At 33.1% G+C, this 27,676-nt stretch overlaps 4 protein-coding genes and 1 long non-coding RNA gene across 20 annotated transcripts; 2 read left to right on the top strand and 3 right to left on the bottom strand.

The window, feature by feature from the left end:
* Window positions 1-569: 569 nt before the first annotated feature.
* On the bottom strand, window positions 570-5,367 carry Eogt (EGF-domain O-GlcNAc transferase). The gene is made up of 8 exons (XM_085186271.1): window positions 4,923-5,367; window positions 4,747-4,837; window positions 3,975-4,075; window positions 3,284-3,460; window positions 2,930-3,204; window positions 2,228-2,562; window positions 1,542-1,644; window positions 570-797 (listed from the first exon to the last, which is right to left on the bottom strand). Exons 1-8 carry the CDS (start codon window positions 5,233-5,235, stop codon window positions 630-632), a joined length of 1,563 nt encoding a protein of 520 aa, XP_085042397.1. The 5' UTR covers window positions 5,236-5,367; the 3' UTR covers window positions 570-629.
* Window positions 5,368-9,431: 4,064 nt separating this feature from the next.
* Window positions 9,432-19,749, top strand: Dp (transcription factor Dp). Of its 13 annotated transcripts, none has more exons than XM_085186172.1 (12): window positions 9,432-9,543; window positions 9,803-9,906; window positions 10,204-10,314; window positions 10,484-10,532; window positions 10,745-10,830; window positions 11,067-11,290; window positions 13,114-13,282; window positions 14,027-14,239; window positions 14,785-14,933; window positions 15,923-16,005; window positions 17,835-17,918; window positions 18,362-19,749. In XM_085186172.1, exons 2-12 carry the CDS (start codon window positions 9,895-9,897, stop codon window positions 18,523-18,525), a joined length of 1,344 nt encoding a protein of 447 aa, XP_085042298.1. In that variant the 5' UTR covers window positions 9,432-9,543; window positions 9,803-9,894; the 3' UTR covers window positions 18,526-19,749. The 13 variants fall into 13 exon arrangements, with proteins under 13 accessions (XP_085042298.1, XP_085042287.1, XP_085042273.1 ...); XM_085186161.1 differs by having other exon boundaries at window positions 9,803-9,910; window positions 10,199-10,314; XM_085186147.1 differs by having other exon boundaries at window positions 9,433-9,543; window positions 10,199-10,314.
* Window positions 19,750-19,921: 172 nt separating this feature from the next.
* LOC146541459 (COP9 signalosome complex subunit 9) lies at window positions 19,922-21,004 on the bottom strand. The gene is made up of 3 exons (XM_085186246.1): window positions 20,815-21,004; window positions 20,643-20,715; window positions 19,922-20,005 (listed from the first exon to the last, which is right to left on the bottom strand). Exons 1-3 carry the CDS (start codon window positions 20,881-20,883, stop codon window positions 19,968-19,970), a joined length of 180 nt encoding a protein of 59 aa, XP_085042372.1. The 5' UTR covers window positions 20,884-21,004; the 3' UTR covers window positions 19,922-19,967.
* A 941-nt stretch (window positions 21,005-21,945) lies between these two features.
* Window positions 21,946-25,606, top strand: Dus2 (Dihydrouridine synthase 2). 3 transcript variants are annotated; one of them, XM_085186224.1, is made up of 7 exons: window positions 21,946-22,069; window positions 22,190-22,348; window positions 22,747-22,885; window positions 22,963-23,295; window positions 23,595-23,882; window positions 24,516-24,675; window positions 25,270-25,606. In XM_085186224.1, the coding sequence occupies exons 2-7, from the start codon at window positions 22,195-22,197 to the stop codon at window positions 25,546-25,548; spliced, it is 1,353 nt and encodes a 450-aa protein (XP_085042350.1). In that variant the 5' UTR covers window positions 21,946-22,069; window positions 22,190-22,194; the 3' UTR covers window positions 25,549-25,606. The 3 variants fall into 3 exon arrangements, with proteins under 3 accessions (XP_085042350.1, XP_085042342.1, XP_085042360.1); XM_085186216.1 differs by having other exon boundaries at window positions 21,994-22,348; XM_085186234.1 differs by lacking the exon at window positions 21,946-22,069 and having other exon boundaries at window positions 22,332-22,458.
* LOC146541457 (uncharacterized) lies at window positions 22,506-26,078 on the bottom strand. 2 transcript variants are annotated; one of them, XR_014878038.1, is made up of 2 exons: window positions 25,407-26,078; window positions 22,506-25,225 (listed from the first exon to the last, which is right to left on the bottom strand). It is a non-coding gene; the product is annotated as an uncharacterized LOC146541457 (long non-coding RNA). The 2 variants fall into 2 exon arrangements; XR_014878039.1 differs by having other exon boundaries at window positions 22,506-24,145.
* Between the last annotated feature and the right edge of the window lie 1,598 nt (window positions 26,079-27,676).

Below are 27,676 nucleotides of genomic sequence, written 5' to 3'. Positions count from 1 at the left end.
AGAAATACGTCACTTTAACTTTAACGTCATTGAGCTCCAGCGTTGCCAAACGTCCCGATTTTTTACCCAAAAATTATTCACTTAAAAACTTTAATTTTTAATTGCTTACTAATAATTTAATTGAAATACAAATAAGTATATTAGTTATGAATAATTATCCCGAAGACTTAACTGCCTTATATGGTAAACCAAGACAATATCGTTTTTAAGTACAAGTAGTGATGAGCAGTATTGTAAAAAAAACACTATTGGAAACTTTATTTAAAATTCAAATAAATGGATAAATTACTTTAATTTTTTGTCTCGCTTTTGGTGAAAGAATCCCGCTTTTTTAATTAGAATGTTTGAAAATTCCGATTTTTTACTGAAATGAGATCTGGCAACACTGTTTAGCTCTGATTTCAGAAATTAATCGCACTTTAATCTGTCAATATTACCTTTAAATTCTTGATGCACAATTTATTATTTTGTTATCAAAATTATTACGTACGATTGATATGCGTTTATATTGTTGATGTTTCTTCTAGACATAATTGTTAGACCTTAAATAATAAATTAAGTAACACAAATAAAAACAAAAATATCACATATTTATGTCTAGTTTTGAGATGAAGAGCTTTAATGTAATATTAAAGCTCTTCATGTGACTTTTTCATCATTGAGGCTTCGATGAAATTCTTGAAGTCCTGTCTCTGACGAACGTAAGTTGCACAGATCTCTACTAACCTCAGAAATTCATTTACATCAAATGAATAATTTGTAAACTTTGCATGTGAGACCCCACCAGGCCCGTTACCCTAAAATGAAACAAAATAAATCAAATTATCTTTTACAATAAACTAAACACATATTTACAGTTTGCGTTATTTGGCTTTGTTTTTTAAAAAGAAACGCGGCGGTTTTGGGTTCGATCCCCACACGAAGAAGTGAAATATTTATTTACGTTTATATTTTCATTTCTTCGCTCTGGTGTCGAGGCAAAGAGCGGCGTTGAGTTCCGCCACTCAACACGCAATGTCTCCAGAATTCGGCAGAAAGTGGGGAACAGAGTGTCTTAACACTAGGTTCCCTCTGCCTACCCTGCTGGGAGCGGGATACACCGTAAACTTTCTGTTTTGCTCAGCAATAATAATAATTATCACATAATACTTGACAACAGTCAATAAAATCAAATAATATTATTAAACGTAGGGTATGTTGTTGTAGACAAAGATGTCACTAAAATAATATTACAACAAAACACAAATAGGCCAATTTAAACCGGTCAACACTAACACCTCTTTATTAAATACCAATTTTTGTTACTTGAAATCCATGCAAGCAATATCATTGCTGCAGTTAACTTCACAAGAGAGAATCAGATATAGATATTCTAACAAGTGCTAAAATAAATACACTTGTAATATCTTACTACACCCCCTATCCGTAGACCACCGTCCACCCCTCTGCCTTATCCCTTTTTGAGCCTCACGTAATTAATGGATGGCCACACTTGTATTGTAATAAGGATTATAAATAAACAATCAAAGTGAAATATTTACTTGATCTTGTTGCACAAGTTTTGTTTTATCCTCCCATGTGACATACTTCAATCCGCGTAGCCGAGCTAAGTCAGAATAACAATTAGGGTCTTCACAATTATATCTGAAAAATAAAAAAAATACCATATAATATGAACCAATTAAATAATGTGTATAGCTGAATCTCACTTCTTTGTTGATTTATTAGTATTAATATGTAATATACAATTAATGTTTCTTTGTTATTATGCAATTTTTTTTATAAGTTGTAAATATAATATAAACTATTTTTAAATGCAAATCCTTAAAACAGATGAAAAATATAAAACATATTATAACATTTGTAGGTTTGATTCTCATTAGTACCATTATTTTGAATTGCTTGCTCTGATAAGACAAAACGCAGCATGAAGTTCAGTTAAACTCGATGATTGAACTCGAGTGGTTACTCAACATGCAATGTTTCGAAAATTCGGCGGAAAGGGAATCTTAGTATTAAGACATCTAAGTATATAGTGAGATACAACATAAAGCTAAAACCGAATTTCTAGTAAAACTTCCCATAATAAGTTACTTACAGGTAAAGTTATGAATGTAAGTTCCTTGGGACATTCTAAGCCATTTTTTTAGCTTCTCTGGTTTCAAATTTATTTAAATAAAGATTTTACTTTTCATAATAACAAGATTTCTTATGACACTATACTTACACCTCAAAAACAGCTGCCCAATCAGGTAAAAATAGCAAATGAGTCAGTCCAGCTCCATGCATGCCAATTAGAACATCAGTATTATGGGTTATGTCTAGTTGTTCAGTAAATGTCATCTTCCTATCATACACAACCCTTTGCACATAGTACTGTTTATTTCTTAACAATGCTTTAATAATCTCATGTTCATTTAATATGTTTCTATATGTAGTTCCCCTTGATAGCAATGTAATTCTCACTTTATCATTGGTCCTGTGGTGTAATTTTACATTCAATGAATGTAATATGTGTTTTGAGAATGCATGAAACAAACCGCTCCTTTGACAACCATATATCTGAAAACAAAAAATAAGATATTCTTCACTCTAAGCATGGATATGGATACATTTTCAGCTTCTCGCTGTATCTTGCATAAAGCAGGGTAGGCAGAGAGAACCTATGTTGACTACTGGAACTCAACACCATACTGTGTCTTGTTAGCAGAATAAGAGAATGAAAATTGTTAGACAGTGTGGTGGAGCACCACCTTAATGGCCTTATACATTAACAATATCCTCCTAATAAGCAAAATAATGTTATTTAAATATTTCTACTGTTTCATATATTTTTTTTAAAATTCATCAAAGTTATAATAATTGTGCAATGGCATCTTATTTTTTTTAAAGGACATAATTTGATTTATTATATATAAAATATACTTACCAAAGGAGTATTATAATATAAGCCAAATATCATTCTTGGGAGTAGAGGAAATACTACATTTTTGAAACACACTACTTTTCCTCTAAATTTTTTCAAATCCCATATGGGATTATCAGTAAATGCTTTAAAAGCATCTTCAAATGCTGAATAGTATGTGAAGGTTTCCCAGATAAGAATATGGTTGTCTTTACCAAAAGTAGATGGATGTGTTGAATTCACATGCAGTGTTGCATACAAGTTGAAGAAATCACAAAAATGGTGGTACATATTGACAGCTAAAATTTTAAATGTTTAAGATATCAATTATATTTTCACTTAGAATTCTTTGTCTTCATTAGTTATAGAAAAACTTACTTGCATCAAGTTTCATAATATAAGTTGGCTTTTTTATAATAACATCACACATTCCATCAACAATAGGTCTTTTAGTGGTTTTAACAAAATTAACAAACTCAGGTGACCAAGATTGCAAAGCACTCATGTGCTCTGCTTCTTGCATTAATCTTTCGGAATATAATTTGCAATAGCCACCTAAAAACATAAAGAAATATATTTTTGACATAATATACAATATCATATTTATTTTAGGCGGTTATGGTGCAGCCACAAGTATGGCTAAACAGTTTTGTGTTTGATCATCATTGGGGAAATTAATTATTATTTATTAATATGTTCATTTCTATGTTCCAGTAACAATTTATAATGCGACATTGAGTACCAACAATTAACAGACAATATCTTAATAATTCGGCAGAAAGTGGGAAATAAAGTGTCTTAATACTACTGTCTACCCTGTTGTCTGGTCTGAGGGATAGTGTGAAATGGAAAAAAATATATATGTATTTTAGCTTCATGCTATATCCCGCATATGGGTAGGCAAAGAAAACCTAATGTTACAATACTACATTCCCCACTTTCTACTTAATTTGCAAGATATTGATTGGCTACAATCATTGCCACACTGTTTTTTACCAGAACACACTAACACTCACTTGCAATGGAATCGTAATATAGTAAAGTATAAATGCAAATTCTTTGAAATTACCTATTTGACCAGGTCCTAGTATATCCATTTTATATCTTAGATTGTCACCTCGGCCAACTAAACTAGTAAAATTAACCATAATATTACGGCCCCTACAAAATCTGTAAAATAATTGTAGCTTCTTAATTGGTAATGAAATTTAATTAAACAAGGGGTTATTGATATAGGGCAAAAAAATATATGATTTATCCATATTTTAAATGTAAATATTATGAATCATTAAAAATATTTTTTATAAACAGAAATTTTGTTTATTATATAGGTGTCTTTATATTGACCACTTTAAGTGAAAGCACAGTTTTAACTACTCTATAAATGCCTAATAAGTAAAAAAAAGAGATTTTGCTAAAAATTTAAGTCATATCATCAAACAAAATAAATAATAAAATTATAGTTGTAAAATAAAATGTAATTTGTAAAGAATGACGAACAACAGGAGGCATTCCTTTCTTGTTTGGGATGTTTTTTGTGGATGAAAAGTAAAGTACACACAGTATGTACACACATAATAAAGTATAGATAAAAATCATGAAATGAAAATAATAATCCTATGTCTAAAGTATTGACATTACTTTTTGCTAATACTTTTTAGGTATGGATTTGAAATATCACTTAAAAGTAGAGCAGTTGCTACCACCCAGTACAGTCTTGTGAGGTCAAATCAATTTTAAGCAAAATGCATACCTACAATGCAATGCATTTAAATGATGCAATGATTTCATGTTAGGAATAGGCTTGAAACCAGGTATTTTATTCTACATGAAATGCAAACCTTAAATATTTAGAACATTCTAAGGAGCTGTCTTGAGGATATGAAGCTTCACACATTACCATTAATTCTTGAATTTGCTCTTTAATATAACCTGCAATAGATAGTGGTAAGTATAAATATAAGAAAGCCTTAATAATAAAAATTGTTATTGATCTTATATTGTATCAATACATTACCAAAATCGGCTTGTGTGTAAAATGTTTCATATTGAGCTTCTTTTGATTTTACCCAACCTCTATGATCCCCAGGACAAAAAGGTCTAACATGATATGAATTATTTTTATTACATGTAGATTCATAGCCCCAACAACCTTTAGTGTGCATTAGTGGTTTATGCAAACTAGATTTGCTGGATTTTTCTAAATACGGAAACAAATTTAGAACGTATGAAATATGTTCCGGCGGTATGTTTAGGTCTTCTATACTGACAGAATTAGTTTTATTAAGAAACACTGACAAAAGGCAAACTAAAGTTAATAAAGTATTCATTTTAATGAAAATGAGAAGGAATTATAAACCTAAGAAATAATTTGCAATTATAACAATATAACTTAAGGTAATTTATTAACATGACATTTATTTTATTCCTTGTTTAGTTTTGAGTTTTTTAAGTGTTTTATTTACGTTACGGAGTATATATAGACTATAGAAATATAGATACAGACCACAGAATACATTTACTCATTGATACAGACTATTTAGTATTTGTATGTACACAAAAAGATACAATAGGCTATATAAATTACTAGCGGACGCGCGCAGCTTCGCTTGCGTATTTAGGGGTGAATTCTAATAAACCATGAAACATGTGTTCAATGAAATATTTTTAAGAGTCGAAATTTCAAATTTTATAAAAATCGGTGGCGATTTAAAGATTTTTCTATACAAACTTTCAACCCCTTATTTGCACCCCTAGGGGGTGAATTCTAGAAAACCATGAAACATATGTTTAATTATATACGTTTAAGAGTCTGAATTTCAAATTTTATAAAAATTGGTGACGATTTAAAAAAAACCTATACAAACTTTCAACCCCTTATTTGCACCCTTAGGGAGAGAATTCTAGAAAACGATGAAACACGTATTCAATTAAATACTTTTAAAAATCTTCAAATTTTATAAAAATCGGTGGCGTTTTACATTTTTTCCATACAAACTTTGAACCCCTATTTCACCCCTTTAGGGTTAAAATTTTTCAAAATCCCTTCTTAGTGGATGTCCAGATTACGAAAGTAAACTTTTGTTTACAAAAAAAACAAATTTCACGTTTCTACCATCGGTTACGGCTGTGCGTGCGTCTTACCTCAGTCAGTGAGGACAAGTCCTTTTATATATATAGATAAAAAATCCATGAGCAAAATGAGTACAAGAATGAGTGAATAAGAAAAATATAAATGTAAAGCCGTATTAAGATGATGTAGGAAAATATGTTTAAAGTGGAAAAGGAAAAGAAAACGTAATATGTTTTAATTATGTATATGAAGATGGAAAGTACAGAATGGAGAATAATCACTAATTTTAAATTCTAGCTCATCGTATTGTCTTTTAAAAACAAAAAATACTTGTGAAAGAATTATTTTGATACGTCTATTAGTTTTTGAGATATTGTGTAGGCATTGTATATTGTGTAAGTGTAAGCGCGCGACGCGAGATTCCGTCGGGCCATAACCGACTCGCGTGACGTCACAGGTCTTGCAAAACTCGCTCGCTCAGTTCGTCTTCGTTCATTCGCAGTTCGCGCTCTTCTTTAGCTGGCGTTCCACCACAAATTTAGTTTCGTTTAATAAATAATATATAGGTATATTTTTAAAATCTTTTTTTTTCACATACATAATGTAATAGCGAGCATTGTATTTTAAGATATCGAAGTTTTGATAGTACTTTGTCAAAAAAACAGTTCTATCCTGCTCGGTTTCATGGCGTGTTGTATCAAAATCTTTAGCTTTGATTATTTTTATTGTAGTATCGATACTAGAAAGCTTGAATTTTTTCCAACAACACTTGGCTTGGCTTGGGCGTTACCACAAACTTAATCAGTACTTTAATGGAGAGACTACTCAGAACTTTGATGGAGGCATACAGGAAAAAAAAGGAGAGCTCTGCATTAGATTTGCGGCTTTTTTAGATTTGCAGAAGGCCTTTAACTGTGTGCCTCGTCAATGTATTTGGAGGGCATTGCGATCCAAAGGGATCCCTGAGGCCTATTTTGAGATTATCAGAGATATGTACCACGATCCCACTTTGCGATTCGCGATGGTTAGGACTGCTGATGCCGATACCAAACCCTTTAGATCACAGTAGGGGGTTCACCAAGGCTCGGCTTTTAGTTCGTTCTTATTTATTGTAGTGTACTGTCACGGCTCACATCCAGGACCAGCCTCCATGGCTGATGATGTATGCCGATGATATTACACTCATTGAAGAGAAGCAACTAATGCTGGAGCGTAAAGTGAACCTCTGGAAGGGTGCGCTTGAGAACGGCGGTCTTAAACAAAATGTGTCGAAGACCGAATACATAGCCTGAGGGAGCCCAGACTCGAGCACTGTCCTTATAGGTCCTGAGCCAGCCGTTAAGTTGGAAAAGTTTCAAGTACCTTGGATCCGTTATGCATGAGTCTGGAGGCATCGATCACGATGTCCATGGCTGTATAAACGCTGCCTGGGCCAAATGGTGGGAGGTTATTGGTGTGGTCTGCGACCGCAGAATACCACCCAAGCTCAACGGGCTGATATATAAGAGCATCATCTGACTGGTTCTATTATACGGTAGCGAATGTTGGCCAGCACTATCTCGGCACGCTGAGGAGCTTCACGTCACGGAAATAAAGATGCTGCTGTCTGACGCATTCGAGGTAGTTTTGGGGTCTATGACGTAGCGGATAAGCTCCAAGAGCCAAGGCTTAAGATGGTATGGCAACGTTGCGCGCCGGCGTAGGAACTATGTCGGATGCAAGTTCCTTGCTATGTCTGTCCTGTTCCTGGAGCTAGACCACAGGAGACTGAACCACTCAGGACGTTACAGATCGTGTAAAGTGGAGTAGGTTAAGCAGGAAGGCAGACCCTGGCAACATACGCCGGGATTAATGCCAAGAAAATGAAGACTTGGTTGCAGTTGTTGAAGACTCGTCGCTTCGACGATGTAGCCCATTATAAATGCCATGGTATGTTTACAATCACCTCTGCTGGCGGCACAATCTTCGCAGATTACGTATAAACTTATTGCTTCTTTTCATTGCATTCTAAGCTGCAATAATATAGTTTAATACGTGCACGGTGTTCTGCTGTAATCTACATTTGGCAATACATACATAATCTAACAAATCTTTTAACTTATACGTACGCAATAGCATAACCATAACTCTCTCTTGCCGATCTTCAATAATCACAATAAAAATATTATTCAGATATACAATAAATAAAAATATTAAAAATCTACATTAAAAAAAATTGTGCATGCTCAACTTACTGCATGAATTTAGTTATATTATTATTATATTATTTTCACTTATAAAACAATTTTACTACTTTGAACTTGAATAAAAAGTTTGGTACTTTTAACGCAAATAGCGTTACCTACAATATGAAACTAGTTAGGTTAGGTTACATTACAGTTTTAAATAAATAATTTCAAATAAAATAACGTAAGATAGTTATTATCTATACCCCAAATTGACATAATATTACTAGTTAGACAACAAAACTTACCTTCGCATTTTTACTCCTCGCATTTCTGCGGCGACGAAATCACTATTTTCCGATAAATAATCGGCAACCATAAATCCATCTATTACAGGTAGGCTTTTTCGAATCCTTCATCCATTTAAATTAATTGTATTAACACTAAACACAAGCGAGTAACAAACAAACAAAGTACTGCGTGAGATCTCCTATCACCGTTGGCGACTAGTGAGTTTTGCCAGACCTGTGACGTCACCGCCGGCCGCGGGACTGTTAGCGGCATTTGAAATTTTTGCAAACTTTAAATGCCTGTAAAATCATAACTACTTGGTTATCTTTAATGAAACAAAAACTAGTGTATTTGTATACGTAAAAACTTTACTGTAACGAACTTTGAAGCATTATTTCATACCTATTACCATTCCTCATTATACATTTGCTTATTTTTTCCTGTAACCTGTTGTTCATCAGCTTGATCTTTGACATATTCATCTTTAGTCCAACAAATAGGTCAAGGCTGGCTTTGCTTATCTTCAAGAATATCATATAATATATCTATATTCATATAATATATTTACCTGAATCAAATCGTGCCCTTTCAGTGTCGACAAGACAAGTTAGTTAATGAACTATTAGTCTAGGGTTACCTCATAAAAGAAGATCTTCCTCTAAGTCATAAAAAGACGGCTGATGGACATATACATCCTCCCAACAAACCTATGGTGCCTAGACATGTTATTTGACGAATTTACAGATGTCTGCCCTCAAGATTTGTTAACGTGCAATGGAGAGCAGCATCTTAGCATTCAAATTACTGGATAACTTCGAAAATACTGAACTGCGCTCTCGTACAAAAACCACTGATGTGGATGTTAAAGCCAGTACGCTGAAATGGGACCGGGCCAGACATCTGCCGTATAGCTAAAGAGTCTTAGTCGAAATCCAAATACATTAAAAAAAAGTATTATAAATCTATGGTATATTGGTGTATATACTATACCACCTGATTTAATATGGCCTTCGGCAGATGTCACTGTCCGTTTCGCGCCTTTTCCGGAAATAAATCCGGCGGGGGTTTCTGGTTTTGAGTACACGTGAACAGCGTCATCCAATCAGCTGGTAAATTGAGAGGCCGGCGCTAAATTGTCAATGTTTTCTTTGCGTGCTTGTTTTGTTATATGTAGTTTTGACTAATCACTGCATTAAAGTGTATATACTATGTGTGATAGTAGCAGATGCTAAATGATTATAGGTGGTTTATTTTTTAGACTGTTGACTATCACAATTTCTGACCTTCAAACTTATCCTAAATATTGTCGCCATTTTGACCATGCTATTTAATATTGAAATAGTTTATTTCCATTTGTTCATTTCTTAGACATATCCTTGTGAAAACCGTAAATGGATGCCCTATTTCAAGGAGGACTACGACAATGTCCCAGAATACTAGTATAGTAAATTTCCTTATACATGACGCCAATGGTTAGTAAGTAGCGACTCTAATATCGTCGATATAGTTTTTTTATTTTTATTTATTGTTTTGTCTCCTTAATATTAAAGTAGCTGTTTACCCAATGCCATAAAAACTATATATATTAGTAGTAGTAGTAGTGAGACTGACGATATCTCTAATAATAGGCGTCGTGTCGTTTCAGAACTAAATTTAATTTGTTTTTAGTAATTTCTAATATTTATTTATTTCAACATTACATCTTTCAATTCATTTTAAATTAGTTAAAGATCACTGTATATTACTACATAATCTTTGTTTTAGGACAGCCTCAAATGGTTAAAGTAGTACAAAATACTCAAACTCTTGCTCAAATCAAAATTAAGCAAAACCCTTTGAAAGTATTGAAAGTATCAGCCTCTAAAGAAGGGTGTAATCAGGTGTGTATTTGGTTACATAAACATATAATAATTTTAACCTACATTTCAACTTTGTTTACAGTAATTATTGCTTTAATGAAAATTGGTCTATTATCTTTATATTCATTATAATGCCAGTGAAACATTCCATTATTAAATTACATTGCTAATTTTATCATAACTGTTGTAGATTCCCGTATATCAGCCTGTTAAATTAACAGGAATTAAGTGTGCTTCAAGTAAGTATAATAGTTATGGCTATAAATTATTGTTATAACAAAGTGATTTGTTTTATTAAATAAAAAACAACTTCTTATCACTATTTTCCATGCATTATGTATGGAATGTCATTAATTGCTCATTAAGTCTAGTTGTTTAGTATCAGCTAAATGTGAATATTCTATGTGTATATTGAATTCAAGCAATCAATTATGTTATGAATATATTTCAGAATTAGTACAATTACCTGTTGATGCTTTATCAAGTCTGCAAAATATATCATCTAAAGTAGAGCCAGATTTGCCAACAAACAATATTGTGAGTATTTTTCTATACAAATTCCAATATTCTAATGATTATATGTTCTTTTTATCTATTTGTTTTTTTTATTATTGTACTTCATTAGTAACCTAAAGTTATATGTATTTGCTCTTATTCCTTTGACTGTATTCATCAAGTTGAATAATTTCACAATTCCACAATTACAATACATAAGCATACATTTCTATCAATATATTCTAGTTCTAAATAATAATTACATCATTTTATTCCAGATTCAAAGTGAAAATCAGCTAACAGAACTTAATGTTATACACACATTACCAGAGTTAGTTCCCATTTTGACCAAGTCAGAACCAATACAAAGTGACAAAAAGACACATTTACCAATTATAACTAAAGTAGAACCTGAAGATCATTCTATAGATAATCTCTCATCAACAATGTCACATGCATCAAGAAGAAGACATGACTCGGACAATGATCCTCCAGCCGAATAGTAAGTATAATCAAAATCTATATTGACACCTTCATTTACAAACCAGCTTAATCCATTTACATGAACTTTACAAGGAATACAGAAAATGTGCTATTTTGTGAAGACCATTTATTAAAAAGAAATTATAATTTTCATAAATATCCAGCTTTATATATTATGTACCAATATAATTCATTTTTTTATTAAGTTTTCTGCCAATAATAACTTTCACATAGATGAAGTTTGAATTTAGATATCTCTTTTCTTTATTTAATTTCTTTCACTTTAACACTGTATCCAGCATGAAGCAGCAAATCTACAACTCCAAACATTACCCAATTTTTGAGACATGCCATGTTGGGTGCCAAAAATCAATGCTGTGCTTTGTTGTTGTTATTTCCTGAGCAAGAACATGAAAATAATTCATTACCTTGAGTGGGAATTGTGACAAACACAATAGTCAGAAGCTGTTCGGCTGCACCACTATGGCTGTTTTATTTACTTTGCACTCTTTTTGTTCTATTCTAGTCTGTGCAAAAAAATATTTTATTGTATAAATATACCATCATGATTTGGTTCTTGATTTCAATTTAATTAAATGTTTAATTAATTAAAAAATGATTGAAAAAAATCTAGCATATAATTTCTATTTAGATCCAAAACAGTTGTTTAAAGTATAAATTATTAGTTTTCATGTGTTATCAAAAACAATGAATTAATTAAACAAACTTAAAAATATAATTTATAATTATCAGAGTTACTTAAAGAGAGTAATATATTTCTTTATGTTTAATAAAAAGCTTATTTAATATTTAAGGGGAAACTACTGATCATATTAAATTACTATTATATTTATAACTGACAAGTACTGTACATAATGTAGCATCTCCTAAAATCATAAGTAAATAAAAATGTTGATGCAGTTTAATAAGAACATTTAACTTAGTGGTTGGGGGAGGGCTTTGTAAGGTTTTTAGGAGATGTACATTAAAGTCCTGCTACTTCAAAGTGTTAATAAGTTTTCTAAAATATTTTTTATCCTTAGTGTGAGATAATACTTTAAAAATAGTGAAAATATAAACAATGTGGTAGATGTTCTAGGTTATAAATTACAATGGTTATAGGCAAGTGTTTCACTGGCCCTTGTAAAAATATAGAGCTGATTATTTTGATATTTTATTTAAGTTATAACCTATAACTTTTAATATTTTTCGTACACATCTATCAAAGTTTCAATAAATAATAAATATAAATAGTAGTTAAATTTTAATAGCCTTAAAATGTATTAGGATAAATAATATTACTTATTGACTAGGATACAATAGTCAATAACAATATAAAATATAATGCATAAACAGCATGGAATCAAGTCAAATGTCAAAAGATGATCACTGTTTTGAGCTTTCAACTGCAATCACTTGGAAACTTTCCAAGCCCTCTGATCACTAAGCCATATATTCTTATCAACTGAAAATCTTAGAAGCTTTGTTAAATCTGGAAATTTTTAGTTTTCTCTGTAACAGTTATCAGGTGAGGCTGTGGCGCAGAGGCACAAGCGTGCAAGTGTAAACGCTACAGGTTGTGGGTTCGATTTCCACTCGAGAAAATTAAGTATTTAATATTTCCATTTCCTCCTTCTGGCACCGAGTCAGAGCGAGGGATTTTCCGCCAATCAACACGCAATGAATCCAGATGCGTCAGAAAGTTGGGTACGGAAGTGTTTTAACACTACGTGCCCAGGTTTCCTCTAACGCCATGTGCGGGATACAGTGTAAAATTAAAAAAATATTATTTTATATTTTAATTGTTATAATTACAGTTTGAACATTTTAAACTCATTACAGCACTACAAAACGTCGCAAGCACGCGGACAAAGTTGGAAAAGGACTAAGACATTTTTCAATGAAAGTATGTGAGAAAGTAAGGAATAAAGGCTTTACCTCATACAACGAGGTGGCAGATGAGCTGGTTTTAGAATTTGCTGCGGGAATGCATGGTTCAGCTGATAGCCAAGTATGTTTGTTTATATATCCATAGGTTTTGTTTCTTATATTATTATACTAGTTTTTTTTATACCAGAGAACTGCAAATACAATTTAATAATAATTCATCCAGTCGAGGCTCAGGCGCACGAAGTGTGACTGTAAACGCGACTGTTTGTTGGTTCGATTCCCACTCGAGGAAATGAAATGTTTATTTAAATTTATATTGCCATTTCTTCGCTCTGGTGTCGAGGCAAAGCATGGCGTTGAGTTCCGCCACTCAATACGCCAGTCATTGACTCCAAAATTCGGCAGAAAGTGCGGAACAGAGTGTCTTAACACTAGGTTCTCTGTGCCTACCCTGCTGCGTGCGTGATACAGTGTGAAGCTGATTTTTTATTTAAATACTTTATATTGATATAACTTTTTATTTATGATTTGATTTAAATAAAACAATCACTAAATGTTGAGGAAAGTTTGGCAAAATACAATGGTGAAAACTGCATTTTAATCTGTTAAGTCGGATTTATGAATAACGTGCATAAACACACAGACAATATAATTAAAAATCATTGTTTTGGGTTCTATTACTTTGATAAATACCCCTAATTATTATATAGATTTTCTCACATATTTTCCATGTCAAGACAGCAATCAATTACAATTTTATTCGCTAACCGGAATTCGTGTATCGTCATCGAAAGTCACGTTTAAAAACAGATAAGTAGAAGCAATGCCCAGTTAAAATGTAACTCAGAAAATCTTACCATTGCAGCAATATGATCAAAAGAATATACGAAGAAGAGTATATGATGCCTTAAATGTTTTAATGGCAATGAATATTATATCGAAGGAGAAGAAAGAAATCAAATGGCTAGGACTTCCAACGAATTCAGTTCAAGAATGCACAGCATTAGAAAAGGAAAAACAAACAAAATTAGAGCAAGTACAGAAAAAAACGCAACAATTACAAGAATTAATATTACAAGTGAGTTAGTTTATTTTAAGCTTAAGGCCATCGTAGTGCAGCTGCACAGCGTGTGACTGTAAATGCTAAGAGACGCTACATTTTCCTCAATTTAAACACAACACAAGACAAAGTGCGGTGTTCAGTTTCGCCACTGAACACGCAATGTCTCCAAAATAAGATGGTTCATAGGGAATGGAGTCTTGACAATAGGGTGCCGCTGCTTATCCTGCCATACGCGGGATAAAGCGTAATACAAAAAAAGTATTAGGAAATACATTTAATAAAGCCTTCTTATAGATGATTTGCCTGTGGATTCACTTTTCACACTTCCACTTTAATATTGGCATTTTGAACACAAAAAGTTTAACAAAAATTGAAAAAATAAAATAAAATAAAAGTAATTTTAAAATTGAAACTTAAATTACAATAATCTATCTCATTGGGATTCACAAATATGTTTAGAAAATTTAAGAAAAAAGTAATTAAGTGTCATTCAATTCATATATCTACTCAAAAATTATAAATAAACTGTGTAAAATTTAATCCATTCTTATTATTTTCAGCACATTTCTTTTAAAAGTTTAATACAAAGAAATAAAGAAGCAGAAAACAAAGGTACAAAACCTTCACCATCATCTGCCATACATTTACCATTTATTGTTGTAAATACAAGTGACAAAGCGTTAATTGACTGTAGTATCTCTAATGATAAGTGAGTACATATTTTAAGATAATTTTAAAAATAAATAGCTTTATGCATTTCAAAGGGGACCTAGTGTACTTTACACACCACCCAATTTTTGAGACAGAATGGCGCAAATCAACGTCGCCTTTGGACTTCTTACTAAAGCAAGGAAATAAAAATAATATTCATTCCCCCAAGGTGTCATCTCCGCACCCATAACCATTACATTTACGGTCACGTTACACAACAGGTATCAATTATTCATAAATCTATTCAATAATAAATATGTTTTCATTTATATATGGACCTACATTACTCTCCCAGTTATAGTGTAATCTCAAAGTGTTTTCAAATAAATAATAAAGCAGCCACAAGAATAAATAAAGCATTCCACCACTTGTTGAACATAAGGATTGATTTAAATTTAATCAACACCCCCAGTGGAGTTCAGAGCCAATATAAATTTTATTTTCAAACACTATCCAGCAATGGTCCTAAACATAAATAATTATGTATATATATTATGTCCATAACATGTTATCGATTATAAAAATTCAAAAATATGTAGACATAATTGAGAAAAACATTAATATTCATATAATTTATGGGTTACTAACTCCTACATAACTCCTACATACTTATGTACTCCTACATTTTAAGAGTTTGTGATTTCCCTCTTTTATACATAGGATTATGTGATATTGTCTACAACCTAAGAAAAATAAAAAAAACCTTAGAAATAACAAAAAATGGGCTAGGCAATATATATTTAATACTTATAAAATAATGATAAGCATCAAAATTTTAAAAAACTTACATTTCCTTACTTTCAAAGGAACATATGAAACAACAAAGAAACATGTATTATTATTCTCATTTGAATAAGCTCTTAAAAGAGCAATCTTAGTATATACTATGTGTATTTAAAGATGTAAACTTTTAAGAGGTTTTTTTTTAAAATCTATGGCTGTTTTTGTATGTATCATTGATCTTATGTAAAATTATCCTTTTTCCAGGACAGAATACATGTTCAACTTTAACAAAAGGTTTCAAATTCATGACGATATTGTTATATTAAAAAAGATGGGACTATTATTTGGTAAGTTTAAATACTTCGTACATTTATAAATTTCAATTAAGCATTTTGTTATAGTTTCACGGTATATTCCCCTTATAATAATACGTGCCCCACTCTCGAGACATTGTGTGTTAGGTGGTGACACTTAACTCTGTGTCTTTGTCTTGTTACCATAGCACAACCGCCGAGGGTGGGATTGTAAATACGGCAGCTGTGGGTTCGATTCCCCTTGAGAGTATCTTAACACTAGTTTCACCAGCTATTTGCGGAATACAACGTGGACTTAAACTTTGTAACTTTAAAAAAATTAACTTACAAAATATTAACCCACAAAATATGTTTTTAACTATTTTATTGCCCAAATGTATTATTTCATTCTGTGAAAAGAATTTGATTCTTCACAAGAAAGCTGCCTTTGGGGTGTGGTAGCAACCAAACTCTCCTGAAGTCAGACTGAAGCACATGGAGTACAAAACATGCCAGCAAAAGAGCTGTAATCAGAGCACGCTGTTAGAGTTTATCAGCACTCTATTATAAATTTGAAACTGTGAAGGAGCAGAAGTTCATATACAAACTGGCCATGTCCAAGATAAATATCGCAAAGAGAGATATTCCTAGGACACGCTGCTCTGTAGTCACGCCTCTGTCAAGGAGTGATCAAGATATTACTTCCAGGAGCTGCAGAACATATAGAACGCATGTAGTCCTCCTAACCTCGAACTTATTGCCCCAATAACCCTTGACGAAATGAAAAGCGGTTGAACCTGATGTGAGAGACATGTACCATGCCTGCATGGATTGCTGTTAGTGATACCAAACCCTTCCATATTTCAGTGGGGGCTCACTATGGTTACCACTCTTATTCCGTTCTTATTCAATGTAGTGCTGAACACTGTCTGGGCTCACATCCAGGACCAGCCTCCATGATTGGTGATGTTCGCCGATGACATTGTATTAGTAGGTATTGTCGAGAACTGACTAATGCTGGAGAGTAAAGTGTACCTCTGGAACTTCTGGGTACGTTTAAGAACGGCGGACTTAAACTAAATGTGTCCAAGACCGAGTACATGGCCTGCAGGATTCTGGACTCGAGCGTTACCTTTATAGGTCCTGACCCAGCTGTTATGTCGGATAAGTTCAGATACCTTGGATTCGTTATGCATGAGTCTGGAAGCATTGATCACAATGTCCAGTGCCGGACAAGCGCTGCCTGGACTAAATAGAATAACCAACTAAATGGAATAAACTAAGGCGGGAGGTCATTGGTGTAGAATGCAATCGCAGAATACAGCCCAAGCTCAAGGGGCTGATATACAAGAGCATCATCCGGCCGGTTCTTTTATACGGCACCGAATGTTGGCCAGCACTATCTCAGCGCACTCACAAGTTTCACTTCACGGAAATGAAGATGCTGAGGTGGATGTGCGGCGTACATCGGTCTGACCGCATGCGTAACATATTCATTCGAGGTACTCTTAGAATCCTTGACGTAGCGGATAAGCTTCAAGAGCGTCGCCTGAGAAGGTACGGCCACATTGCGCGCCTGCCTAGGAACTAAGTCGCATATAAGTCCCTTGCTATGTCGGTCTCTGGAGTTAGACCCCCCCTAAACGATAAATAAGATAACGACCACCCCCCGCCCCCCACGAAATCGAAAAGCTTGTTGGATATCCTGGTGCACGACCTGAGAGGCAATGGACTAACCACCGAGGACGCCGGGATTATGTCCAGGATGAGGAGAAACGTGAAATCATTGATTTTATGTGAACCATGGAGACTTAAAATATATAATAAACATAACTAAATAATCATTTTTGTATGCTCATATTAATAGATTATATTATTTATAGGATTAGATAAGGGAGAATGTACAGAGGAGGATATTGAGAAAGTAAAAAGTATGGTACCAAAGTCTTTAGAGAGCTATGTAGAACGTAAGTAAATATTAAAATCTTTATTCTTTCTTATCTTGTTACTTCACACAATTTATAAAAGAAATATAACGACGGCGAAGTATCAATACCTCCAACCTGTAGTAGTATTTTTGAAGTAGTATGTGTTTACGTTTTTGGTATCTATGCGTAACACGAAATACAGGTATGGATAAACATCGTTTATCCATACAAATATACATCGTTTATATACAAAAATTCTATGTCTAAACTATTGGGGTATCTTGATTAATTTCTTTAGGAACTTTCTATTTTATGTTAATTATTTGGGGGGAAAGTCGGTGACAGAGTGTCTTACCACTAAGTTTTCTTTGCCTACCCTGCTTTATGCAGGCATAAAGTTGTGCAAGTTGTTTTATGTCAATTTATTTTATCCAATATTGTTTACTGTTATTGTAGCGTTGAAATTGTTTTTGTTACCACAGAAATGGGTCGAGGGGTAAAGAATAATCTATCAGACATTCTTGATCAAGAAGATATGGAAGATGAAGGGGAAGAAGAGGACACAATAGAAGGAGAGCCTGAGGGTGACGAACAGGAGGCAGAGGGAAATGAGTTCAGTGAAGATAGTAGTGATGTAGACGTGTAACACTGCGCCATCTTAAAATTACCTGTCACATTTGTACTGTATTCTAGGAATTTCAGCTACACATCGTCAGCATCAGTGCCAGACCTAAGTGCAGTACGTTTTTTACAGTAGACAGCAAAAATTGCCTTAAAATTGATTTTAATACTTGAAAAAAGTACTAGACTTATACTGTTTATCGATCTAATGTGATAACAAGCTAATTTATCATAGCGATATTTTAGTAATATTTTTCAGTTTTTGCAGTTACAAGGTCCTGCCCTGACGCCGACGATGTGGAAAATACACTATATATTGTTTAATAGCGACGCTTAAAATTTTAAGGGCTGTACTTTTATATATGTTTAATTTGTTTAACTGAAGTATAGCGGTGCTTTTCTGTGTGAACTAGTTCTCATTTTAAGAGTATGCTGTTATTTTTTGATAATTCTTATTATTATAAATTGTTGTCGAAATTTCAGGAAATTTTCCTTTGTATATATTCATGTTATGTGTCATTGGTAATGTTTATTGTAAGTTTTTTTTTCTATAAAACTATTATATTTAAAAATCATAACAACATACATATCAAATATGTATAATTAAGATATGTTTTTGTTTTACAATATCCTGCTTTAATGTTTAATTAATTTTATTTTAATTAAATCTTGCTGAAGGTCATGTAAATATAATTCCATGTCTTATATGTAAATATACTCTAACTATACTCTTACTAATACACATTTTATAACAACCAAGAAATGGTATTATCATAGTATTTTGTTAACTACATATACCCTGCTAACATAATTTTCAAAATTTATTAGAAATATTGACTATGTGACAATGTAAGAAAGTGACATAGAAAGTTCAGAGATAAACAGTTTATTAAGTTGGATTTTCATTAAAATAAAAACATTTAATTACATCATAGTATATCCATTACTAATGGCACAAATATAAAGATGAATTATTGGGTAATTTTTATTTAATATTAATTTGCTACATATAATTTATCATTACTTTAACAAATAATATAGCAGTAAAATATCGGTTTTATGATAAATTTTTAATGACTTGATCTCATGTGTAACAATAATTATTTCGTACATTGGAAAAATGAACTTGCACAAGAAATTGAGAAACTTCATAAGGATATAAGTTGTGTCCAATTAAGTAAATCTATCATTTATGTTCTGACTTACAATTGTGTAAAACATAAAAATAAAACAAATTTTTATGATCTAATCCTTTTTTTTCTTCAAGAACTCTATTGCAAACTTTTTTGATTTCTTAAAAAACAATACTTTGGAAGATTGTTTTTTTTTTTTAATTATTAAAACTTGTCAATTGATTTACATGAAATTGAATTGTTTATTTTCTTCATTTAGTTACAATCAATGAAATAAAATACACAAAGTAACCTTAAATTTTATTTATTTTAAAGTAAAAAAGTTTTGAAAAACTTATTTTAAATCATCGTCATCAAATAAATCTTCAAAATCTGAAACAAATAACATTAACATTAAATATATATTTTTTATATAAATATAATTATTTAAAATTTAATAAAAAATAATGTTATTAGAAATAACAAAATACATATGAGTATTTATTTATGAATAAATTAATATAGTCTGATTAGACAAAGTGCCAGTGTTACAACAAAATTATGTCCAACTCAATAAATCATTTCTCTAAATAGGTGGAGAAAACAGCCTGATATCTACACAGGCAACAGGCCGGGATGTTAACATGGAACTCCATAACCAAATCTGATATAAATTTCAAATGATTTGGTAATGGGCAGAGTGTGTTGATTTGTTATGACAGGTTTTTTATTTTGCCTGGGCTGTCATACTATTACTTATTACAAAACAAGCAATAAGTATAAATACATTTTGGTATTAAAAAAAGATAAGCAATAAATGTGAAACTCAATTACAGATTCAAAATGATTCCTTAAAAGTGTTATATCTATAATTAAAACCTATGAAGTTATCCTATATAGTAAAAACTCGATTAACTGGACTAATTGTTGTCGATTGCCACCTACTCCTAATGCAAAGGACATAAATAAATTAATTCGTAATTAAATTCAAATCTACAATCAAATTCTCTTTAAGAAGTAAGGTCCATACCATTAAAAAAATCTGCATGAACAGCTTTTTCATTAGCAGCTAAATCCATGAGTAAGTTTGAAGGGCCACCAGCCTAGAAATAAAGTTTTATGTTAATATAAACTAAATTGTGTATATTGTTAAAAAAGGTTAAAAATAATAATAAACATAAAATTAATTTATAAAGGCGTACTTCTTCCATATCTATATAAGGACCAACACCCTCTGGGAACATTTCATCTGCAGCGACTGTTGGCTTCATGTTTGACTGATTTCACTATTCACCGCTTTGTGAAGATTCTTTATATATTTATTGTACTTCTTTACCCGTTTTCTAAGTTGTTTTGACTTTTAGAAGTTTTTACATTTGACAATAAAGACATTTTGAAATTTAATATTACTACAGATAACACTTAAAATTTATGTGCTAATTCTGATTGTCAATCGGATTAAATCGATCTGAAATCGATTGCTGAAAAGTTCGATTACCGTAAAATAAAAACTTTAAGTTTAAAAATGGTTTTATTTTGCTTGCACTCCATATAAAATATTTTTAGACTTAAAGGACCGTATTTATAAACCGCATTCAAATTTAAGATCGATTTTGAGATGCCGTTTTCATTCTAAAATATATATAATTAGGTTTCAGAAGTGAAATATCAAAAGAAAACTATACAACACTAATATTACAAATACAATCTTATTTATTATAAATCAAAATAACTATAAACTGAAGTTTAAATAACTAGAAACTTATATAAAACACCATCAACATTCGAAAACACATATAGGTATTTACTCAGTGTTAATTATAGCAGCTCTTTTAACCAATTCACAATATTTATTAATTAAAACATTTAAATTACTTTATAACTTGCTAATAATTATCTATTAACAACCTAGTAACAAATCACATCGACTACAACACGTGTAACCTCAAGTATGTGAGGGCCAAATATGTCTTCCCGCTTAAATTAGTTACTTAATAACAAAATGAAAAGAGCGGGCATTTTGACATTGACAGTGACATTGACACATTGCAGTACTATATTTGACAGTTGACATTTGTAGCACGGAAGTCTCCTAAGTATATCTATAATTGAAGTAGAATTGTTTTGTGTCTATTTACCCCGGTTAACTGGCAGTAACAATTCGTATTTCTATCGTTTGTTGTTAAAACAACTAACCTTAATGTAATTCCTTTTGATTTAATTTTTCCAAGAAATTCTAAAGATAAGTTAAGGACTTCAGAACAAGAGATTGATTTCACGGCTTTTAGGCGTGCTAGTGTAAACGTCTATAAATGGTCATTTCTGAGTTCTGTAAGTATTCTGTGCTCCTGTCAATGCCATTATTTTTGACACAGATTTTTTGACTTAAGTTCCTTGATGTACCAAGTACAAACACAATGTGAATGTGATTTAATTATTATAAATTTAAACTAAAAAGTAATCGACTAATACTTAAATATACCAATGATATTGAAGTTTAAATAACATGTTGTTATTGCAATAAATGCAATATTTGTATATTATTAAAAATTCCTTTAAATAAGCTTAAATTTCCAGTAAATATGTTATCCTATGAAGATAAGATTATACTTGCACCTATGGTGCGAATTGGTACATTACCAATGCGATTACTAGCTCTTCGATACGGTGCTGATATGGTGTATTCGGAAGAATTAATTGATTGGAAGTTTTTGCGGTCTAAACGGAGGTACAATGGTATAGTATATTCATATTTAAAGCGTTACTAGCCCTAAAAGCCAATAGGGCTAACAGCATTATCCACATGTTCGGAAAAAAAAAGCGTTGCTCCATATTATTTTACAAAGGTAATAAATTATAAAGCTGGTCAAATGTCACAAAAACAAAAATAGTAAGCATATAACATTTTTATATGAAAATAGTGGTTTGAATAATAGTCATTATAATAGAAAAAGCCATGATAAATTTATATTACAATATACAAAACAAATACAGTTATTTTTATTTTATAGGATATGAGTTTTAATCATAAACATATACTAAATATATTTTAAATTGTTCAATTCTATAAATTTAAGAATAACATTTTCAAACATGTGATAATTATATTCATTACATAAGTAGTGTTCTTTTAGATATTCTCAATACTGTAGATTTTGTTGACCAAACAGATGGAACTATTGTTTTTCGAACTTGTGCTGAGGAAAGAAATAAAGTAGTTTTACAAATTGGTACTTGCTCTCCAGAAAGAGCTCTAAAAGTGGCTAAACTAGTGTAAGTATAATGTATATGTTTAATATCCAATAAATACAACATGTTAGAAAAAATCATACTTTTTAATGCTTTTATAGAGAAAGTGATGTAGCTGCAATTGATATAAATATGGGTTGTCCTAAAGAATTTTCTGTGAAAGGTGGAATGGGAGTTGCCCTATTGGAGGATACAGACAAAGCTTGTTGTATATTGAAAAACTTAGTTGATAATATATCAATACCAGTGTCTTGCAAGATTAGAATATTTGAAACACCTGAAAAAACTTATGATGTTGTTAAAAAATTAGTCAAAACTGGAATAAAGGCAATAGCTATTCATGGGAGAACTCGTAATGAACGACCGCAGCATGCAGTGCATACAGATATTGTACATTATATCGCAGATAAGATATCAATTCCAGTTATAGCAAAGTGAGTAATTGTTTTTGTAGCTTGTGAAGCTGTATCCTGTACATAGCAGGATGCCCAGAAGGAAACCTAGTGTTGAGACACTCTTAACTTATTATTACACTCTTAAATTAATATTTGAACTTCCTTCCTCTGGTAACAAGTGTTGAGATCAGCCACTCAAAATGCAATGCCTCAGGTATTTTCTGGAAATTGGGTAACGGAGTCTCATAACACCAGATTCCCTCCGCCTCCCCTGCTATGTGTGGGTTACAGCATAATACTAAAAAAATATAAAATAATCTATATTTTAAACTTTTTAGTGGTGGTTCAAGAGAAATTGAAAAATATGAAGATATTTTAAAATTCAAAGAAATTACAGGTTGCTCAAGTGTAATGATTGCCAGAGCAGCAGAATGGAATTGTTCAATTTTTCGAAAAGAAGGTGTGTTGCCCATGGATACTGTTATAAAAGAATATCTAAAACTGGCAATTGAATATGATAATTCACCATCAAATACCAAATATTGTATCCAAAATATATTAAGAGAATTACAAGATACTCCAAGAGGAAGAATGTTTTTGGACTGTCAGACATTGGAGCAAATATGGTATTTTTTTTCTCATATTGTATGTGATATATCTCATATTGTACTTAAATAATTAAAATGGCTTCTTTACTTCTTTTTACTGTTTTTGCTTGCTTTCTGCAATATATATTAAATGTTGAAGCTATTATGGTGCAGTGCGATAGTGATTGACTATTAATACAGGGTTTTGGATTCTTCAATTGTCATTTATATTTTGATACAAAACTGCAGCCTCACACAGCTAGATGTAACCTGGTTTCAATGTGAAGGTTTTCTGCTTTCCGCTGAAATCCAAGACATGCCTGCTGAATGATGGAATTCTGTGTTGTGCGTGTTTTTCTTGTCTCACCAGAGCAAAACAAAAATATCTTTAAATATTATTAATACTTTTAATATTTTAAAGTATTATTCCATACTTAAGATAATAATATTTATTTATGAAACAAAAATTTTAACATAGTGACATTTGAACCTGAAATTCAAATACCGGTATATCCAAATTTTAATGTTTCATAAATAAATATTTTTATATTAACTTTTATGACTAGTCTTAACTTCAATACATTCATCTATACATTATATTTCTATTCTAACCCATAAAGTATGTGTACAGACAAGATTTTGCAATAACAATGTAACTTATTCTCTTTTTAGTGCAATTTGGGACTTAAAAAAATACTGTCAGGAGAAACAAAGGGAATATCAAAAAAAAGGCATACAAGGAAGATGGCAAGTAACCCCTGATGATTTAGAACCCCCAAATAAAAAAGCAAGAATGGGGGAAATTAATTTGGAAAATGTTATTCAAATGAAGGTATACCTACTCACAGTACTGTCAGCAAATTGTGGCCACCCTAAAGTTAGGTTTTCAGAATATGTGCAAAATGAAATGTGTAATATGTGCAAAAGTTTACTTGGAAAGAAAATAATCAAAAGTAACAAAAATCCTGAAATTAAATTTACACAGCAATCAACAGCTAACTTAAAGAGGGTCACAATTTGTTGACCATACTGTGGTCTGGGCAAACATTTTATTTTGTTTTCAGTTTTGTTCTTAGTTATTACTGAAGAACTTGAAGAGTATCAAAATTTTTTTAAGTAAATGAATAACACATGGGATTATTATGGTTCACTTTCTTTAAATATTACTAACTAGAGCAGTCATGTGCAAGGGCAAAAGCATGCAATTGTAATGTGATAGGGTGTGGGTTTGATTTCCATTTCTTCTATCTGGTGTTGAGGGAAAGCATGATGTTGAGTTCTGACACTCATCATGCAATGCATCCTGAATTCTGCAGATAAAAGGCTGCGGAGTGTCTTAGCATTAGGCTCTTTCTGCCTATCCTGCTACATGGGAGATGAAGCTAAAAACAATAATAATAACTTATGATACTTGTTTATATTTCAGGTCTGCTTTATTAGAGCCAATTATAATGATATTAATTTACCAAAAGCACAACTTCATGCTTGGGCTGGGAAAAAAGGTATTCCACTGCCTACCTATGAAACTCATCAAATTGAAAAATTGTTTTGTTCTATACTTACATTTAATGGTAAAAAATATACATCAACATTTTGGGAGAAGAATAAAAAATTTGCTGAACAAAGTGCTGCATTAGTTGCTTTATTTCATTTGGAATTGTTAACAGAAGAAGATTTAATAAAATTTGGTAGCATAATCAAATAATTGTTTATATTTTTTGACAGTAATAAAGTTCTATCAAATCAGTGTTAACAAAAAGTGATAATGTTTGTTTTATTTTCCTTTTCCATATTGTCACATCAAGTTAATTCTTAATAAGATATAAATATATGAATTTAAGAATAAATGTCATATATTCTTTCTATTTACATTCACATGTCATATATTCTTTTTATTCAATTGTGTTTAGCGTTGCTGCTTCTTCATATTTTCAATATTTTGGACTAGTTCCTTGTTTAAATCATCTAATTTTGTATTTAAAACATTTTGTTGGTTAATATCTTGTTTCAATTTGTTGATGTTGCAGTAGCATTTATATACATCCTGCAAAAGATCTTCCATTTTTATAATTTTTAGTTCTTCATTCGATTGTAGTAAACTAGAGTCGGATATATCGTCTAGCACATTCTGGGAAGTTGGTAAATTCGGAATTATATATTTATTACAGTCCATAATGTAATTGACTTACCCAAGCAAAACAATATTTTACTGGTAATGACAGAAAAATAGAAAACTTTAAAGCAGTGACATTGGTAGCCTGACACCTGACAGGTACACAACTTTGCTTAGTTTTATAGTATATAGAATATACTCTGTGGTCTGCACACTGCAGTTATTTTACTGATGTCAAACATCTAAATAGTGATGTCCTTATCCTAACTAACAGTAAAGAGCTAAGCTCAACTCGAGCTCGATGACAACTACAGTTGACGAGTTAAATTACCAATGCTAAATAAATAGGTTGTGTCGCCACTCGCCATCCTAAATTATGCATATAAAATCAGGTTTTTCTATGGTCTGCTTAAAGTCCGGAGCTGGAGTCCGCTCCTCCACCCCGACGGCTCTCTCCGCTACTCTGCGGAGGAGAGAGCCGCGATCCTGGCGGAGCACCTAGCGACGACGTTCCAGCCCAACCCAAGTGAGCGTCCAGCACTTCACGCGCAGATGGAAGCGGAAGTGTCTTCCCGTCTCGCTGCTCCTGAACTTCCTCTGCCGCCGCCGCCGTTCATCTCGCCGACTGCCGTCAAGAAGGCAATCGGCCGGCTTAAGCCCAGAAAGGCGCCGGGTTTGGACGGCGTCACCAATGCGGCACTCCAGCATTTACCTACGAAGACCATCGCAGCATTGGCCAGGCTCTTCAGCGCCATTCTGCGCCTGGGTTACTTCCCCCAGGCGTGGAAGGAGGGCCTGGTCGTTATGCTCCCCAAGGCCGGCAAGAATACCCGCCACGCCGATGCCTACAGGCCTATAACTCTACTGAGCTCCGTCGCCAAACTGTTCGAGAAGCTACTCCTTCCGCTTCTCCTGCCGCACCTCCAGCCGCGGCAAGAACAGTTTGGCTTCCGCAGTGGCCACTCCACTACGCTCCAGGTGGCCAGGGTGCTGCACTTCGCTGCAGCAGCAGCTAACAGGAAGGAGAGTGCTGCTGCAGCCTTCCTCGACGTGGCCAGCGCGTTCGACCGTGTCTGGCACCCGGGGCTCCTCCTCAAGGTGCTCCGTGCTGGCACCCCGCATCACCTCGCGACCACTGTAGCCGCCTACCTGAGCGGACGCTCCTTCTGCGTGAGGGTAGAACACGCCCGCTCCTGCACCCACCAGATCGCCGCCGGTGTACCCCAGGGGAGTATCCTCTCCCCTGCGCTCTACTCTTGGTACACCGACGACCTGCCAGTAGAAGAAGGTACCATGCTCGCCCTATACGCCGATGACGTGGCCCTACTTACGAAGAGCCTCAATGCCAATCACGCCGCCGTCAAGCTCCAGCGAGCACTCAATCTGCTGCCGAACTGGCTCGCGGAGTGGAGGCTCTCGCTCAACGTGGCCAAGACCCAGATCATCTCTCTGGGGCGCCACTTGAGCCTGCCTCCTCCGCTGAGCCTGCAGGGCCAGCAGATCCACTGGAAGCCCACCGCGACCTACCTCGGCGTCGTGGTTGACCGGAGGCTCTCGATGATGGGGCATGTCAAGAAGGCCGCGAACGCGGCAAAAGTGGCGCTGCATTTGCTGCGCCCCCTCTTCAGGTCCCGTCTCCCCCTCCGTTTGAAGCTCGCATTGTACAAGACGTACGTCAGGCCGCATCTCACCTACGCCGCCCCGGCGTGGTACGCCCTAG

Source organism: Heliconius melpomene, chromosome 1 (genome assembly GCF_056956725.1).
Source record: "Heliconius melpomene rosina isolate 202511_hmr_F chromosome 1, ASM5695672v1, whole genome shotgun sequence".
NCBI lineage: Eukaryota > Metazoa > Arthropoda > Insecta > Lepidoptera > Nymphalidae > Heliconius > Heliconius melpomene.
Note: the sequence above shows the minus strand (reverse complement) of the source record. Positions and strands in the feature narration are given on the sequence as shown.

What these genes read in the sequence shown, in the direction of transcription:
- Eogt (XM_085186271.1), bottom strand. Translation starts at nt 5,235, where the DNA reads ATGAATACTTTATTAACTTTAGTTTGCCTTTTGTCAGTGTTTCTTAAT. An exon ending in TATTATGAAACTTGATGCAA is followed by an intron (nt 3,205 to 3,283) that starts GTAAGTTTTTCT and finishes TTAAAATTTTAG; the next exon opens with CTGTCAATATGTACCACCAT. An exon ending in AACTTGTGCAACAAGATCAA is followed by an intron (nt 798 to 1,541) that starts GTAAATATTTCA and finishes GTTTCATTTTAG; the next exon opens with GGTAACGGGCCTGGTGGGGT.
- Dp (XM_085186131.1), top strand. An exon ending in ATTTGCCAACAAACAATATT is followed by an intron (nt 10,831 to 11,066) that starts GTGAGTATTTTT and finishes ATTTTATTCCAG; the next exon opens with ATTCAAAGTGAAAATCAGCT. An exon ending in ATGGTTCAGCTGATAGCCAA is followed by an intron (nt 13,283 to 14,026) that starts GTATGTTTGTTT and finishes TTACCATTGCAG; the next exon opens with CAATATGATCAAAAGAATAT.
- LOC146541459 (XM_085186246.1), bottom strand. Translation starts at nt 20,883, where the DNA reads ATGAAGCCAACAGTCGCTGCAGATGAAATGTTCCCAGAGGGTGTTGGT. An exon ending in CTTATATAGATATGGAAGAA is followed by an intron (nt 20,716 to 20,814) that starts GTACGCCTTTAT and finishes CTTTATTTCTAG; the next exon opens with GCTGGTGGCCCTTCAAACTT. An exon ending in TCATGCAGATTTTTTTAATG is followed by an intron (nt 20,006 to 20,642) that starts GTATGGACCTTA and finishes TATTTGTTTCAG; the next exon opens with ATTTTGAAGATTTATTTGAT.
- Dus2 (XM_085186224.1), top strand. Translation starts at nt 22,195, where the DNA reads ATGTTATCCTATGAAGATAAGATTATACTTGCACCTATGGTGCGAATT. An exon ending in GTCTAAACGGAGGTACAATG is followed by an intron (nt 22,349 to 22,746) that starts GTATAGTATATT and finishes GTGTTCTTTTAG; the next exon opens with ATATTCTCAATACTGTAGAT. An exon ending in CTAAAAGTGGCTAAACTAGT is followed by an intron (nt 22,886 to 22,962) that starts GTAAGTATAATG and finishes ATGCTTTTATAG; the next exon opens with AGAAAGTGATGTAGCTGCAA.